At 43.4% G+C, this 17,451-nt stretch overlaps 1 protein-coding gene and 1 non-coding gene across 4 annotated transcripts in view; one reads left to right on the plus strand and one right to left on the minus strand.

The window, feature by feature from the left end:
- Uvrag (UV radiation resistance associated) overlaps positions 1-17,451 on the plus strand; it is a 257,422-nt gene that overhangs the window by 197,284 nt on the left and 42,687 nt on the right. For all 3 annotated transcript variants that reach the window (XM_052158118.1, XM_052158124.1, XM_052158130.1), the window contains one exon: positions 1,723-1,801. In XM_052158118.1, the coding sequence (XP_052014078.1) occupies positions 1,723-1,801 (79 nt within the window). The remainder of the gene's footprint in view (positions 1-1,722; positions 1,802-17,451) is intronic.
- LOC127676586 (small nucleolar RNA SNORA17) lies at positions 9,036-9,161 on the minus strand. The gene has a single exon (XR_007976047.1). It is a non-coding gene; the product is annotated as a small nucleolar RNA SNORA17 (small nucleolar RNA).

Consider the following 17,451-nt stretch of genomic DNA (forward strand, 5'->3'; position numbering starts at 1 on the left):
CCTTCCTCCCCTTGGTCATCCCTCCCCACCCCTCCCCTCACACTCTCCTTCCTCCCCTTGGTCATCCCTCCTTACCCCTTTTGTCACTCTCCTTCCTCCCCTTGGTCATCCCTCCTCACCCCTCCCCTCACACTCTCCTTCCTCCCCTTGGTCATCCCTCCTTACCCCTTTTGTCACTCTCCTTCCTCCCCTTGGTCATCCCTCCTCACCCCTCCCCTCACACTCTTCTTCCTCCCCTTGATCATCCCTCCTCACCCCTCCCCTCACACTCTCCTTCCTCCCCTTGGTCATCCCTCCTTACCCCTTTTGTCACTCTCCTTCCTCCCCTTGGTCATCCCTCCTCACCCCTCCTGCCACTCTCTTCTTCCTCCCCTTAGACTCCTTTGTGCTTTCATGGATGAACACAAAGATGTTTTGATACAGCCATAAAAATGTCTAGGACTCACAGTAAAGAGGGGATAGGATATTTGTCTTTCTGTGTCTGTTTCTGTATTTCACTTAATATAGTAATTCCCAGTCCTAGTCATTCTCCTGCTAGTGCCATAATCTCGTTGTCCTCTATGGGCGCCTAACGTTCCATTGTGCGTATACAGCATACTTTCTGCATCCGCTCATCTGTTGACCGACACCTAGGCCGATTCCATCACACGGCTGCTGTGGACATGGACACGGAGGCACTTCTGTGCTGTGCTGACTTACTATTGGTCGGCATATACCCAGCATAATAGTCACATATTTTGTTCTTTGCCCTCTATAGTTCCTTAGTGGCTAGAGCATTTTGCATTCCTATCAGCAGGGTAACAAAATGAGCTATTAAATGGGTAGTCTCTAAAGATGATTTACAAATGGCTGATAAGTATTTAAAGCAGTGCCTAACACCCTCCTCCATCAGAGTTATACAAACTCAGAGCCCCTGAGATTCCCCTTACTGATCAGCATGACTGTCACTAAGAACAACCAGAAGTGCTGGTGACTAGCCTTTCTGTAGAGAAATCTGTTTCAGGTTAGTGCACTGATGCTTGATCTTGAGAGCCAGAAAACAAAACAAACCAAAACCGAAACACTTGTAAATGTGCACTGACTTCTTCTGTGCAGGAGGGAAGAGAGGGGCCTCGGGAGAGAAGTGTACTCCCTAACCTCCCAGCTCGTTTTAAAGAGTCCCAAGCTCCTGCCATGCTGCCTCAGTGAGCCAGGCGGGTCACAAGGTGAGGCGATTCCGAGAGCTTTGTGGCTCAAATACATCTTCATGCAGCCATCACATCCAACTAGCTGTCATTGCAAAGGGATGGATTTTAGAAGGATTTTTTGGCTCAAATTTGACATTTTAACCAGCCATCTTAAGAGAAACAGTCTTATATATTGCTTTCAAGCCTAATTTTCCTCCTAAACTTTCTTTCTCATTTAGTTCTAGAAGTTGAAGTATCGAGTCCGAGGCATTAGAAAGAATAAGGAGGATCTTTGTCATAGGCTGGCAGGATTCAGGAAACAGCGACTCCACTCCTGGAGGGTGTGTGCGCCCTGCTGTGTGTTCAGTTCCTCTGTGGGAAGATGGCAGCTCTTGTCTCTTATGCAGACATTAGTAGATTGCAGCGACTATATCCAAGTCTGCGGTTCAATCTAATCATGAGATGTTTGTGCCGTGCCTAAGAAAGTCTGTGTCTGTGGGCAGAGGCCATTTTACCTTGTCATTGAGAAATTCTCATCTTTGTTTACCTTTCTCAGGTTTCCACTGTATCCAAAGGGAGGGGAGAAGCTGCAGTTTGATTATGGTGTCTACCTTCTGAACAAGAACATAGCACAGGTGAGTGGGTCTTCTTGGTCCTCTTCCTCATGGTTACCTTCTTTCTCCAGGACTAGTTATAGCGGCCAACCCTTTACTTTACCCAGTTACGTGAGCAGTGCAGTCTGTTGGCTGCAGTCTTTTTTTTTTTTTATATTTTTATTTTCCATATTCTTTGTTTACATTCCACATGATTTCCCCTTTCGCAGATCCACCCTCCCCATATGTCCCATAAACCTTCTTCTCTCCATCCATTCTCCAATCACCTCCCTCCTTTTTCTCTGTCCTTATATTCCCCTCCAATGCTAGATCAATCCTTTCCAGGATCAGGACCCTCTCCTTACTTCTTCATGGGAGTCATTTGTTATGCGATTTGTGCCTTGGGTATTCAGAGCTTCTGGGCTAATTAATATCCACTTATCAGAGATTGCATTCCATGTGTATTCTTTTGTGATTGGGTTACCTCACTTAGGATGATATTTTCCAGATCAAACCATTTGCCTAAAAATTTTGTGAATTCAATGTTTCTAATTGCTGAGTAGTATTCCGTTGTGTAAATATACCACATTTTCTGTATTTATTCCTCCTTTGAGGGACATCTGGGTTCTTTTCAGCTTCTGGCTATTATAAATAAGGCTGCTATGAACATAATGGAGCATGTATCTTTATTGCATGCCGGGGAATCCTTTGGGTATATGCCCAGGAGAGGTATAGCAGGGTCCTCCGGAATTGTCATGTCCAGTTTTCTGAGGAACCGCCAGACTTATTTCCAAAGTGGTTGTACCATCTTTCAGCCCCACCAGCAGTGGAGGAGTGTTCCTCTTTCTCCACATCCTTGCCAACACCTGCTGTCTCCTGAGTTTTTGACCTTAGCCATTCTGACTGGTGTAAGGTGAAATCTCAGGGTTGTTTTGATTTGCATTTCCCTAATGACTAATGATGTTGAGCACTTCTTAAGGTGCCTCTCGGCCATCCGCATTTCTTCAGGTGAAAATTCTTTGTTTAGATCTGTACCCCATTTTTTTTTAATTTTTTTTATTCGATATAATTTATTTACATTTCAAATGATTTCCCCTTTTCTAGCCCCACCACTCCCCGAAAGTCCCGTAAGCCCCCTTCTCTTCCCCTGTCCTCCCATCCACCCCTTCCCACTTCCCTGTTCTGGTTTTGCCGAATACTGTTTCACTGAGTCTTTCCAGAACCAGGGGCCACTCCTCCTTTCTTCTTGTACCTCATTTGATGTGTGGATTATGTTTTGGGTATTCCCGTTTTCTAGGTTAATATCCACTTATTAGTGAGTGCATACCATGATTCACCTTTTGAGTCTGGGTTACCTCACTGAGTATGATATTCTCTAGCTCCATCCATTTGCCTAAGAATTTCATGAATTCATTGTTTCTAATGGCTGAATAGTACTCCATTGTGTAGATATACCACATTTTTTGCATCCACTCTTCTGTTGAGGGATACCTGGGTTCTTTCCAGCATCTGGCAATCATAAATAGGGCTGCTATGAACATAGTAGAACATGTATCCTTATTACATGGTGGGGAGTCTTCTGGGTATATGCCCAGGAGTGGTATAGCAGGATCTTCTGGAAGTGAGGTGCCCAGTTTTCGGAGGAACCGCCAGACTGATTTCCAGAGTGGTTGTACCAATTTGCAACCCCACCAGCAGTGGAGGAGTGTTCCTCTTTCTCCACACCCTCTCCAACACCTGCTGTCTCCTGAATTTTTAATCTTAGCCATTCTGACTGGTGTAAGATGAAATCTTAGGGTTGTTTTGATTTGCATTTCCCTAATGACTAATGAAGTTGAGCATTTTTTAAGATGCTTCTCCGCCATCCGAAGTTCTTCAGGTGAGAATTCTTTGTTTAACTCTGTACCCCATTTTTTAATAGGGTTGTTTGGTTTTCTGGAGTCTAACTTCTTGAGTTCTTTATATATATTGGATATTAGCCCTCTATCTGATGTAGGATTGGTGAAGATCTTTTCCCAATTTGTTGGTTGCCGATTTGTCCTCTTGATGGTGTCCTTTGCCTTACAGAAACTTTGTAATTTTATGAGGTCCCATTTGTCAATTCTTGCTCTTAGAGCATACGCTATTGGTGTTCTGTTCAGAAACTTTCTCCCTGTACCGATGTCCTCAAGGGTTTTCCCCAGTTTCTTTTCTATTAGCTTCAGAGTGTCTGGCTTTATGTGGAGGTCCTTGATCCATTTGGATTTGAGCTTAGTACAAGGAGACAAGGATGGATCAATTCGCATTCTTCTGCATGCTGACCTCCAGTTGAACCAGCACCATTTGTTGAAAAGGCTATCTTTTTTCCATTGGATGTTTTCAGCCTCTTTGTCGAGGATCAAGTGGCCATAGGTGTGTGGGTTCATTTCTGGATCTTCAATCCTGTTCCATTTATCCTCCTGCCTGTCACTGTACCAATACCATGCAGTTTTTAACACTATTGCTCTGTAGTATTGCTTGAGGTCAGGGATACTGATTCCCCCAGATTTTCTTTTGTTGCTGAGAATAGTTTTAGCTATCCTGGGTTTTTTGTTGTTCCAGATGAATTTGATTCCCTGGGGTCTAACTTCTTGAGTTCTTTGTATATATTGGATATTAGCCCTCTGTCAGATGTAGGGTTGGTGAATATCCTTTCCCAATTTGTTGGTTGCCGTTTTGTCCTTTTAACAGTGTCCTTTGCCTTACAGAAACTTTATAATTTGATGAGGTCCCATTTGTCAATTCTTGATCTTAGAGCATAAGCTATTGGTATTATGTTCAGGAATTTTTCCCCTGTGCCTATGTCCTCAAGGGTTTTCCCCAGTTTCTTTTCTATTAGTTTCAGTGTGTCTGGTTTTACATGGAGGTCCTTGATCCACTTGGAGTGGAGTTTAGTACAGGGAGATAAGAATGGATCAATTCGCATTCTTCTGCATGCTGACCTCCAGTTGAACCAGCACCATTTGTTGAAAAGGCTGTCTTTTTTCCACTGGATGATTTTGGCTCCTTTATCAAAGATCAAGTGACCATAGGTGTGTGGATTCATTTCTGGGTCTTCAATTCTATTCCATTGGTCCACTTGTCTGTCACTGTGCCAATACCATGCAGTTTTTAACACTATTGCTCTGTAGTATTGCTTGAAGTCAGGGATACTAATTCCCCCGGAAGTTCTTTTGTTGTTGAGAATAGTTTTAGCTATCCTGGGTTTTTTGTTATTCCAGATGAATTTGAGAATTGCTTTTTCTAACTCTGTGAAGAACTGAGTTGGGATTTTGATGGGGATTGTGTTGAATCTGTAGATTGCTTTTGGCAAGATGTTGTTGCCGCAGTCTTCTCTGTGACATTAAAATGAATTTGGAGGCGCACTGGGCATGCTTTAGAATCCATCTCTGCCTCTAACCATCCTTTCCTGAGTTCTTCTGGTAGGCTTGGGCTTGAGTGTGTGGTCTGAATAAATCTCTTGGCCCTACAGCTTGATTGGTAATGGCTTTCTTCTCTTAGACCACTTCTGGGGACTCATTCTGCATTATTGTTTATGGAATAAAAGTTTAGTGCTTTTGGCAAGTCCATAATGGTCTCCTCACCTCATTATCCAGGCCCAGTGGGAAGGGCCAAGCGTTTGTTCCTTCCAGCCCGCCTTGGATGCTTGTGGCTCTCTCGGCATCCCATCAGTTAATGTCTCATATGGACAGTGTTTCCCATGAACTGTAGGAAGAGGAGCAGATGCCTGGGCTGTGCCTTCCTGACTGCAGCCCATAGCATTTCTTTAGTGCAATTGGCTCTGCTTCAAGGGTTGGACAGTCCTTGGATTTTTTTAGCTGCCTGGGAAGGCTTTGGTGCTTTTCTTTCCTTTGGAGATCCGTCCAATTGCAGCATCACGTGGTGGAGTAGCCATAGTTTTCTGTTCCTTAAAGACATTGTCAGATGTATCCTCCGCCTTTTGATTTTATGGAAGTAATAGGTTTGTGGTGTGTTGCTTTTACGAGCCTCAGTTGTCTTTTCTCCATATGAATCTAAAGGTCCATCAGACCTAGAATTATTCCTCCATATGGTGTTATCTTTGCTTTCTCCCCCTCAGACCTGTTTAATATTGGTCTTTGTTTTGTTTCATTTCATTTTGTTTTTTTTGAAATGTGGTTTTTATGAAAATTATTATCATTTTCTAAAATTGGATCATATTTCTAGTTTGTCATACTGAATTAACCACTTGTTTCCTAACCGAAACTACACATGCTCAGGATCACACCAGTGCAGCCTCACTTCCGTGCTGGGGCGAGCAGTCTCACTGACTCTGCCCGTGACTCACCTTCCCTTGTGCCCTTCTTCCCACAACTGACGCTATCCCTCCCTCCATTTTTGGCAGATAAGGCTTTTTGTCAAAGAAGCAGGATTTTAATATCAAGGCTAGCTCGCAGAGGTTGTCAAGACATCCTCTGTCACATTTGTGTCGATCCCTGGAAAAGACTGGTCTTAAGACTGCACTAAGAAAGACAAAGTAACTTAGTAAATAAGTGAATTTGGCAGCATGTCCAGGGGGCTCTGCTGTGGCAGAGAGGGAGCACAGCATGACACTGCAAACGGCTTGTCCAGAGCTACTTTCTAGTCTGAGGTCATCCTTCTCTCATGCCCCGTTGGCTGCATCTTGCTTTGTGCATATAAGCACTGGGTTTGGAAGCTTCCAGAGACAATCTGCCCTGCTGTGGTGTTGAATCTCCCCATTAATATCTGTCAGCTGCAAACTCAGGAGTGCATGCACATAAACAAGTCATGGTCCCAACAGAAATGGAAAAGATGGTATAAAGAGATGCTGAGAGCAGCCCACCTGCAAGGCCCAGCGGAGGCTGCCCTGTGTGTAGTGGGAAACTCGGGTGGTGCTCTATGTCGGCTCACAGATGGAGCGTGTAGGAGCATGCCTCAATAGCCTCTGACTTAACCGGCCGAAGGCCACAGTGTGCTCAGCTAATGTTCTCATTGCATAGAAGTAGCCTGCCTTAGAAACTGTGTGTGCTCAACTGTGCATTCTTTGCAGGGGAGGGCAATCGCTTATTTCCTCTGTCCATAGGAAACAAGTAGCTAGCTCTCTGGGGTCATTTTCTGTTTCTTTAAAACATACTTCCATAGATTTGAAAGCTTGTTCAGGAAGCCACTTTTGAGCACATAAAAGAAACTTGTAAGCAAATCCGTGACCCCAAGAAGCTTTGGGAAAGTTTCTTTGTATTTTGACCTTACTGCTCTTCCATGTTCCTTTGTGTCATAGAGTTATTAATAACTATCGTTCATAAGTCAGCCTTACTGCAACAAGATGTGGGCAGCTTTGGAAGGATTATCTGCATATATTAATGCATGCTGTCAAAGAGGAATTTGTCTTCTCAGTGCGTCTCGGTTATACCCCATCTCTAGAGATGTGAACAAGGCACGCCATTAGGGCAGCCCCGCCCCCGTGATTTACAAGCCACATTAGTGGAGGTAGATGAAAGCGCTGGCATGTGTTAAAGTGCCCGAGAAAAGGGAGTGAAGTCACTTAGTACTGAGTCCATAACTTGGTTGAGGATTTGAATAGTCAATAGGACCTTTCATCACAACCAGAAGTCGTAGTAAAATCACTTTTCTGGTGGAGGAAATGACAGAACTTAGTAATATTTGTTACTTCAGGGTTTGGGATCAATCCAGCCCGTGCTTTGGAAGCACAGGCTTAGGAAGACATGCCTTCAAGCAGAACTCCTAAAGTATTGTGAGCAGAGCAGAGAGCTAGCCAACCCGTTTGCCCTCTGAATGCCACTGCAGTTGAGGGGCTGTGGGTGCCTGGCCAGGCAGTAGAGTTGTCAGCAGCAGAGCTGTCCGGCCAGAGCCAGCCCCTCAGCAGGTAATGCTAGAGAAAGGGGCCTGTCAGAGCCAGCAGAAGTCCTGTAGTGTGCAGCTCATACCTACGGAGACTGAAACAGGAGGATCACTGTGAGCTCAGGACTCACAGTTTGGACTGCAAATTAAGCCTGCTTGAGCTAGTGGCAAGTCTCAAAATCAAACACTAACAAGAATCCAAGAATATTTCTAAGCACAGTATAATTAGCATTGATTTTTAAAGTGAGCTTGCCTGGCTGGGGATAGCTCAGCTGATAGAACGCATGCCTAGGGAGTTTCAAGGTCCTGGATTCAATGTCTAGTACTACCAAGACATAAGGATTCCCACTTTATTAGACTTCTAGTTGAATGGGGAAAGGCATGCAGTAAATAAAAGCATTTTAGATTATAGTAAGTGAAGTACTAAAGATTATGATAATGCAAATAACTTGCTGGGGGGGGGGGGGGGGAAGGCTATGTACCTGCATTAGATAAAGTTGCTAAATAAGGCTTTCAGAGGAAGTGGTAGTTGTTGAGCTAAGGCATGGTGAGGACTAGAAAAGCAGCTCTTCTGGGAAAGTTGCCTAAGGCCATAGGAACAGCTGGGACAAAGGGTAGAGTAGGAAAGGACTCGGTTTGGTTTTTTTGGGTTTTTTTTTTTTTTTTTTTTTGGTTTTTTTTGGTTTTTTTGGTTTTTGTTTTTGTTGCTGTTGTTGTTGTTTGTTTGTTTGTTTGTTTGTTTAGTAAAGGAAGGTGCATGCAGAGGGAGCATTGTAACCAGCCTGATTCTGAATTCCAGTGGAAGACTGGATTTGTTTGTTCCCGTCACTCTCTGCCTCTCTTGATTATGCCCACTTCCTTCTATTTCTCTTTCTCTTCCATTTTTCTGCCACTTACTTGCTCCTCTTAGAGATGCCCTGGGTCTCTGAGTGTCCGAGGTCATCTCAGGCGTGGTCTCAGGAGTGCTGTGCATTATAGAGCCAGGCAGGGGTCATCTCGGGCATGTTCTGCCCCCACCAGGCCTGCGTGGCACTCACTGGATGGCCATCTTAGGCTAGTTCCCTGTCCAGGCCCTGTGTGAAAGTCATCTTAGGCTCCCTGTTCTTTCTCCAGACCTCCGCAGTGGCCCCATGAGAAGGGTTTCTGTCTCTAGCTCACTCCCTCACAGTCAGGGTTCTGGGTTCAGTTCCCAGACCAGGCAGCTCATCTCTGAGGGGTCTGAATGGCTCTCAGTGCTCGTCCAAATCTGAGCGCGCATGGCATACTGTACAAATACAAAAATAAATTTTAAAGAAACAACAGAACCCTCAGTCCCAGACAGGGTCCTTCCACCAGCACCTATCCAGCTCAGATACTGAACTAACTGGTGGCTAACTCCCCATCTGAGGCCCCTGGCACCAGACTTGCCGTCAGCCCAGGAAATGTTAGGCTACTCAGATGTTTGCAGGTCAAAACACTGAGCACAGACATAACCTCCCTCCTCCTCTCTGCCACCTTCTGGCATGTGTAACACAGTAGCCCACACCTACAATGCTTTAGCAACAGGGTCATCTTTAAAAAAAATGCTTCTTTTAATTGAATTATCAATATTAACTTTTATTTATACTGACAAGTAATAGATTTCGGTTGCTTCTTTAAAATTTATTTTTGTGTTTGCACAGTTGCCATGTGCGCTCAGATTTGGACGAGCATTGAGACCCATTCAGACCCCTCAGAGCTAAGCTGCCTCACACAGGTCTGGAAACTGAACCTAGGGCCTCTATAAGAGCAGCAAAGACTGCCAACCACTGAACCAAATCTCTAGCAGCTCTTTAATTTTTTAATGAATTGATAAAGTCAATTTTAATCCTCATTTACAATATGGCAAATATTAATACATGACCCACATAAATTGGGAGTCAGTATAAAGGACCTTTGAGACTAAAATATTTGAATTGCTGTCCTAGACAGTGTAGCTATCTAGACTTCCTACAAAAGCTCATACTCTAATAAAACAAGATCTATCCATCAGCCCCTAGATGTCGATCTTTGTATAAGACCAGAACTAGTGTTGTGGCTCCGGCAATACAGCCCAGCCTAGGGCAAAGGTCAGCAGCTCTCTGTGAACTCACCAGCATCTCTCTGGGCTTTGGTATGACGTCAGCCCTATAGCCCATTTCATACCTGCGTACTTTCCAGATGGAGCTGCCTGTGTGCTCATTTCTGTGGCTTCCCAGACCTGTCACATTGACAAAAAGAGTAGAGATTAAGGATTCCCCCTAGCTTGGTGAATAGTCTTTTTTTTTTTTTTTTTTTTTAAATGTAGGCCATTCTGTGAATTACACGTAGACTTTTACTTGGGTGCCAAGGCTTAAGTAAAACAACAGTTAAAAGCTGAGGGCATACTCACTGCAGCAGCATATGTTCTAAAGCCTGGACTCCCTCCTGCTCTGCCCTGCATGTTATTTTAAGGCTTCACAGAAAGTGAAAGCACCTTCTCCTTTTAAAGAAGTCCTGACCTAGGAGAACATGCGCAGGCCCCAGGAATTTCTACCACTCTCTGTTCCTGGTGCCCAAAGTTCACGGCTGTTTAGAGGGACCAGTGCCCACCCTTCAGCAACACAAATCCACAAATGCTGCGCCAACATACAGTTCAATATATATGACCCAGGGAGAACATGCATTCTGTATTGCAATTCTTAGGAGTGCATGGTCCAAAGACTATTTTTTCTTCCCTAGTCCTGGGGACTGAACACAGGGCCTCACACACACTTGCTGAGCACGCCACCGTGAACTGCAACCCCAGCGCTCCAAGGATATTTTCATAGTCAAAATGTTCCCCCATGCTGCCAACAAAAATTTGGCAACAATGTAGTGAAAGTTCATATTTAACGTTCTTAAAAAGACCTTACTAAGATGTAATTGACACACCTTATAACTCACCCACTTAGAGTATATATGCAGTAGCCTTGCGTGTTGCTGTAGCCACCCGTTCACATGCATGCGGAGGCCATGTTGGTGCTGGGTGTCCCCATCGCTCTCCCCCTGGGCTTGTGAGACCAAGTCTCTCACTGGACCTGGAACAGCTCACCGTTTCTTTAGACTGGCTGGTCAGCAAGCCCAAGGATCCCCAAACACTCAAACCTTCCCCACGCACTGAGATATCACACACACACACACACACACACACACACATTTATTATAGTATTGTTGCTGTGAACATCCTATGTAAGTTTAAGTGCACATTCGTTCATTATCCTCAAGTATATATCTGACAGAATTGCAGAGCCATATAATTGTGTTTGATCTTTTCCTTTCCCTTTCTTTTATTTCTTTTTCTTTCTTTCTTTTTTTAATCTGTATTCAGGATGAAGCCCAGGACCTAATACATGCTAAGCAATCACCTAACTACTAAGTTATGCCTCCCTGTGTTAAATGTTTTGAATAATCGTCAGACATTTTGATGTCTATGCCATTTTACATTCCTGCCAGGACTGTACCAGGTTTCTAATTTCTCTGCATGTCTGCCAACACTTGTGATTTTCTATCCTTTTTTGTTTTTCAAGCCAGGGTCTTTCTGTGTAGTCATGGCTGGAATTCGCTCTGGAGACCAGTCTGGCCTCGTATTTTCTGTCTTTTTGGGTATAGCCTTCCCACTAGCTGTGAGTGCTTATCACACTGTTTTGGTTTGAGTTTTCTCCTGGCCAAGGTGTCGGCATCATTTCAATGCACGCCTGTTGTCTATGTGTCTGCTTTGGAGACGTGCCTATGCAGACCTTTGCTCACGTTTAAGTTGGGTTGTCTTTACTATTGAATTGGAAGAGAACTTGGCATATTTTAGATAAAGCCCCCTTTTAAGATAAATTATTAGTAAGTAATTGTTCCGTTTATTTACATAATAACTTATTTAGTTGACTGCAAAAGCTCTATAAGTGTTGGTGTATCGTTCTACTCGCTTCACTGTTGGATAAGCTGGACCTCTGCGCACAGAACTCTTTGTGCTCGATCACAGGTCTGTTAGGTGAGCAAAGGCATGGCGAGCCTGTGCAGCCTGCTGTGAGAGCAGCGACTATGCTTGCTACTTTGTTTCTAGCTGACAGCCACAGACATTACAAAGCCAGACAGTGGAGGAGTACACTTTCAATTCCAGCACTCTAGAAGCAAAGACCTTTCCCTTTTTCCTCTGGTTGGGAGCTAAGGTATAGTTGTAGCATCTTGATCAGCTTAGCATCTGTAACATCCCCTCCTCTACCCTATCACACTAGCCTTACTCTATGAAGTTGGCTTTTCAAAGCACCACCAGCAGTGACACCCGCTAGGGGTGGGGGAGCAGCTATGCAAAGAATGCATCTCAGCTGTGAGGCTAGTGCTTGGTTCAGAGATAGGAATCCTAACTATATTTTTTGTGATTGATTGAGCCTTATGAAATGAATTATGAACCATATGAAAAATGAATTTGGTCTGATTTTAGTTGGCATCAAACTGACCAGAATAGCTTAGACATAAGGTATTTGAAGAAATAAACTCCAAAAAAATGATATATCTGAATTCTGGTACTCATTAAAGAAGAACATTTTAAAATTTATAAGCTTGAGTTTCCAATGATAATAAAATTAGTATCCTTATTAATGTAAATTTATCAAGTAAACAGCCAAAAAATTAGATTAAAATTAACTAATTCAGAGGCCGCATAGCTGAATGGTTAAGCATGTAGCTGGCATGGTAGTCCACTCCTACAATCCCAGCACCCAGAAGGCTGAGACAGGAGAATGGAGATTTCAGGGCAAGCCTGGGCTGTGTTGCCAGACTCCACTTAAGGTAGGAAAAAGTGGGGTGTCTTCAAAGCAGTGCTTTGTGTGAATGTGTAGCTTGCAGTTTATAGAGAGTAATAGCTTAAGTGGTAACTGCCACGCTCCTGGCACCTGGCCTGGGCAGTCTGATACAGAGGGCTTGCCTTTCAAAACAGCCGAGACACAGCTCACATCTGTATAGATCAGACTGGCCTGGAGCTCCTGAGCTTGAGGTGTTCAGAGCACACAGCTAGAATAGATACAATTTAAAATGAATAGTTTTAGGTGTGCACTCTGTTGTCCTTTCTGCTTTTTTCCATTTAAGTATATTGTGAATACAGTTTCTGTTGGTAAGTAGAGCTATGTAAAGGTTGTCCTGAAGTTTGCATAGAACAAATCATTTAACAGTTTCTTTATTAGTGGACATTTAGCTCATTTCCAATATTACTTTATTCTTCCACTGAAATATTTGCATATGTGCTAGAATAAATACCTAGGCCAGGCATAGTAACTCACACCTGTAATGCCAACACTTGGGAATCTAGGACAGTATGATCTTTCTAAATTCAAGGCCAGCGTGGGTTATAAGTACCTGTCGAAGAAGAGGAGGAGAAGGAAGAAAGGGGAAGGAAGGAAGGAGGGAAGGAAGGAAGGAAGGAAGGAGGGAAGGAGGGAAGGAAGGAAGGAAGGAAGGAAGGAAGGAAGGAAGGAAGGAAGGAAGGAAGGAAAGAAAAGAAAGAAAGAAAATAATAAAGAATACTTTTAAAAAAGATTATAGCCAGGCTATTTAGAGTCCCCAAAATGTTGTGTTGAATTAATACCTATGCCTTGTAACTTACATGTGGAATCTGCTGAAGTTTTGAATTATGCCAGCCTGTGTTTACCTCTTCCCCATGCTAGCTGCCTGCAGTGTGTCAGCCCCCTCCAGCAGAAGGCTGAAGCCATTCACTCAACTCACACTTCCTGGAAATGGCTCTAGGATTCTCCTTAAAAAAATTTTAGCAGTGTATTTTCTATTCACTATTAATAAACTATATTTTTAACTTGTGAGAAATTAAGTCAGGCTGTTTAGGACCGAACCTAAAATTTGATGTGCAGGAGACTGAGGCAAGAGAGTTGTGAATTTTAGGCTAGCCTGGGCTACATAATGACTGACAGTCACCTGGGGGTTGATGGCATATACTAAAGCAAAATCTACGAACTGCTTAGATGAAAACATGAGGAGAATGGGCACTGAAGGGACGGAGCACAGCAGACCAAGCTTTGCATGTCACACTCAATGTAAAAGTCAGAAATAACCGGGCTCCAGCACACCTGAATAACTGAGTGTGTAAAATTAGCTTTAATTTCTTTGAATTACAACTGAGGCCTTCTGACTTTTACATTCTCAAAATGGTAGAAATGCTAGTTAGTGACAGGGAACTGGAGCACAGGGTTCCTTCTGCAGGGCTCACCACTGTGGCCCCCAGCATCAGGGGACAGCATGCCAAGACCACCGAAGGCCACCCACCCACTTCAAAGAGCTGTCCCTTATTCTCTAGGACTCATTAGTTCATAACAGAATTAAAAAGATAACGGCATTTTTTTTCTGCCTTCTGACGTATAGCACTATACCCTGGGCTGGCTTGATTTGGGTCAGTATATGTGGCTAGGAACACAAATTTAAGGGGACCTGGGTTCATTCCTGGTCAGTGTTGTGACTTTGACTGGACCTCATATAAGGAAATTCTCTCCAAGCTGGAGTCCCATGTTTTTATGTGACAGGGCTCATAGTCTCTGTTGTGCCATGTAGTGGTTTTGGTTTTTTAAAACTTCTCTAAAGTTCTCAATCTTTATCCCATTGTGTTTAGTTTTACAGGGGACAGTCCTGTTGTGTTCCCAGAGTGCCCTGCAAGGCAGCCTAGGGCCTCGAGCTCTAGATGTGCTCTCATCTCACAGTTGAATCTAACTGACCAGCCGATGCAATATGTCTCTTCCTCATGGTGACACCGATGAGTCTCAGTGCCTCTAAGCCCAGGATTATGCCCAACAAGGGAACTGGAATAAATACTCTTCATTTCCGAACTACTATACCTCCTCCCTGGTTTGGGAGCGCATACATGATTTTAACCCCCCCCCCCCCACACACACACACATAGGAGCACACGCACATGCACACACACTCATATACAAACACAAAATAAAAATAGGTTACTCTTTAATTTTTTAAATGCATATGAATATTTTGCCTGTATGTATACCTATATACCACAAGCATACAGTGCTCATGAATACCAGAAGAGGGTGTCAGATGCCCTAGAATTGGAGTTGTGAGCTGCCTTGTAGTGCAGATGCTGGGAATTGAACCTATATTGTTGGGGTGAATGGCTACTGTTCTTAACTGCTAAGACATCTCTCCATGATGGTATAGGAAAAGGATCATTTAGAAACTAATCCAAGTGGCTGATGACATTGCTAGCACAGAATAAGTCTGGCATGCTGTAGCAAGTCTGTAATCCCAGCATTTGAGGTAGAGGCAGGAGAATCAGAAAGTCAGGTTTCTCCTTGGCTAACAGAGCACGTTTGAGTCCAACCTGGGAGACATGAAACCCTGTCTTAAAAAGAATAAAAATAATAATTTGGCTCTGTCCAGGGAAGTTGAACATCTGTATATGAGAGTGTTTATAGCAACAGTATTCATATTAGCGAAAGACTAAAGACAGGCTGAAATCCATCAGTAATGTGTCCATCACTAATCACGGGTGTTTATATATGGAATACTGTGCCACCACAGAACCATGGCAATGTAGGACATTGAATGCTGAGATGCAAAGCACATGGGATGGTAGTAAGAGATCGCTGCAGTGTGCAGTTCAAACCAGACAAGGGTCAGCAGTGCTGTTTAGGTTGAAGTATACATCACATTGAGGCTGGATTACCAGTGGGAAAGGGGAGGAATTAGCACAGAAAGCGGTTCCTGAGGACCCTGTGGGACCCAGTGAGCTCTTTCTGTAGCCTGAGCCGTGGCTGCACAGCGTGTGCCTTATCATCCTCACCCTGTAAGCTGCATGCCGTATGTTATGTGCTTGTCTGTATAAAGCAGTGAAAGGGTACATGTGGCACTGTCGGCTGAATACTTGTCTGGTCTGAAGCTGCCATTTGCCATGATGAAAGGCATCGTTTTATTGTCATGTACCCCAAAAGGAAAAGGATTTTGAAGTAGAGCACTTCATTATCTTAGCCCCACAAGTAAGTGTGTCTGCTTTTATTGGTAGTAATAGCACTTATGTAGGCAGAGTGGCCTTTTATATGTGTATTCTATATACCTAATCACCATATAGTATTTCTGTGGTATTAGTGTGGAAGCAGGCTTGGGCTCATTTTTGGTGGAAAAGAAATTTTAAAGAAATAACTGAAGCAAATCTGTGTGGAGTATTTTTGGAGTTCTGTATTATGGAGGGATACACTGGAAACAGCATCTGTGAACATCTCAAGAATATGTGATAAAGCAAGCTGTCCACAGACGAGCAGACTGGGTTTTAGACAGATGTCTTTCCAGCATTCCTACAAATGTGTGGAATTTCCCAAATCCCTGGTGGTAAATGAATCTGTGGGCATTTGCTGCTCACAGGTCATTCCCCTGTGTTCAGCACTGAAATCAAAGCTAATTAGAAGAGAGTGGGAGGGCCTGCCTCTGTGCCAGTCACACACTAATTGCGGTGGTCACTCTATCCAAAGATGCCTGAACTCTGACCACTAAGCTAACCACAAGAAGGAAATTACTTTGTATAGCTAAGCCAAAAAAAAAAAATTTTTTTTGGACTTCATTTGTAATGTCACTTAGGATTCTTCTGGAAGGCTTGTGAAGCCTTACTTTCTTTTAATATGCTCTCATAATGACAAGGTCCCCTGAGAATGAAATCATCCAACCGGAATGTGACTGAGTCTTAACTCTGATAAACATCACTTCATGGCATTTTGGAGATTAAAAGAGGCCAAAACATGTAAATGTTACTTTCAGATTATTCACAGGAACCCTGTGGCCCAGCAATCAAAGTCTTAGTCCCAGCCAGCGCTGAGCAGCGGGCATCCCACATCGTCAGGACAGCCTCAAGTCACTGCCTTGTCTTGTGGATTGACTTGGGGCTTGTGATGTCCTGGAATGTAATTGCTTTGTCTCTGAGGCACATTTATGTGTCCCTCTGCCCCTTGCCCTAATTCATCATCTGCTTTATAGTAATTCCACTCAGACAGGACCGTCAGGCCCCACTGGAGGATGTGAGGTGCTGTAAGTGGATGCGTGTTCTAATCAGTGACATTAGTTTATATCTCCTTATTAAGATGCCCATTACATTCATACCAGGAGAGATAACATGCACACTAATGCACTTTCTGTCTTCCATGGGGGCTTTGTTATTTATTTCCATAAAGGCGGCATTAATAACCAAGTGCAAGAGGCTAAGAGGATGTGGGGCTTTTAGACACAGTCTAAGCTATTTAGTGAGATGTAGCTGCAAGAAGCAGAGACATCGTATTATGTTGGCATTTTGATTCTTTACCCCTTCATTATGATATACCTCGTTTTGTTTATTTTAAAAGTTAATTCATATTCTTTGTGTATTCATTTTCCAAACAAATGTATTATCGTAGTTTCCCTATACTTTATATCTTGCTATTCTGATTTTAAACTGAAACATAGAATATATTCAGAGGTTTGTGTACTTGGACACGGAAGCCAGAAAGTATTCGTTGAATGTACTAGTCTAGTTCTGGGTATGGGCAGAGTGGTACAAAAGTTTCTTATGAAAAATAGTGCAGAAGCTGCAGAGATGACTCAGGTTAAGAACACTTGTTCTTGCGGAGGACTCGGTTTCTGTTCCCAGCACTCACATGACAGCTCACAGCAATCTGTAAGTCCAGGTCCAAGGGACCCAACAGCTTCTTCTAGCCTCTGTGAACGCTGTGTATATATGTGGTGCATAGACAGACATCCATGCAAGCAAACACTCATATACATAAAATAAAAAGTAATACATTATCTTTTAAAAAGGAAGACGAGAAGAGAAACGGTCTAGAGGCTGGGAAGTC

This window comes from Apodemus sylvaticus, chromosome 1 (assembly GCF_947179515.1).
Source record: "Apodemus sylvaticus chromosome 1, mApoSyl1.1, whole genome shotgun sequence".
Taxonomy (NCBI): domain Eukaryota; kingdom Metazoa; phylum Chordata; class Mammalia; order Rodentia; family Muridae; genus Apodemus; species Apodemus sylvaticus.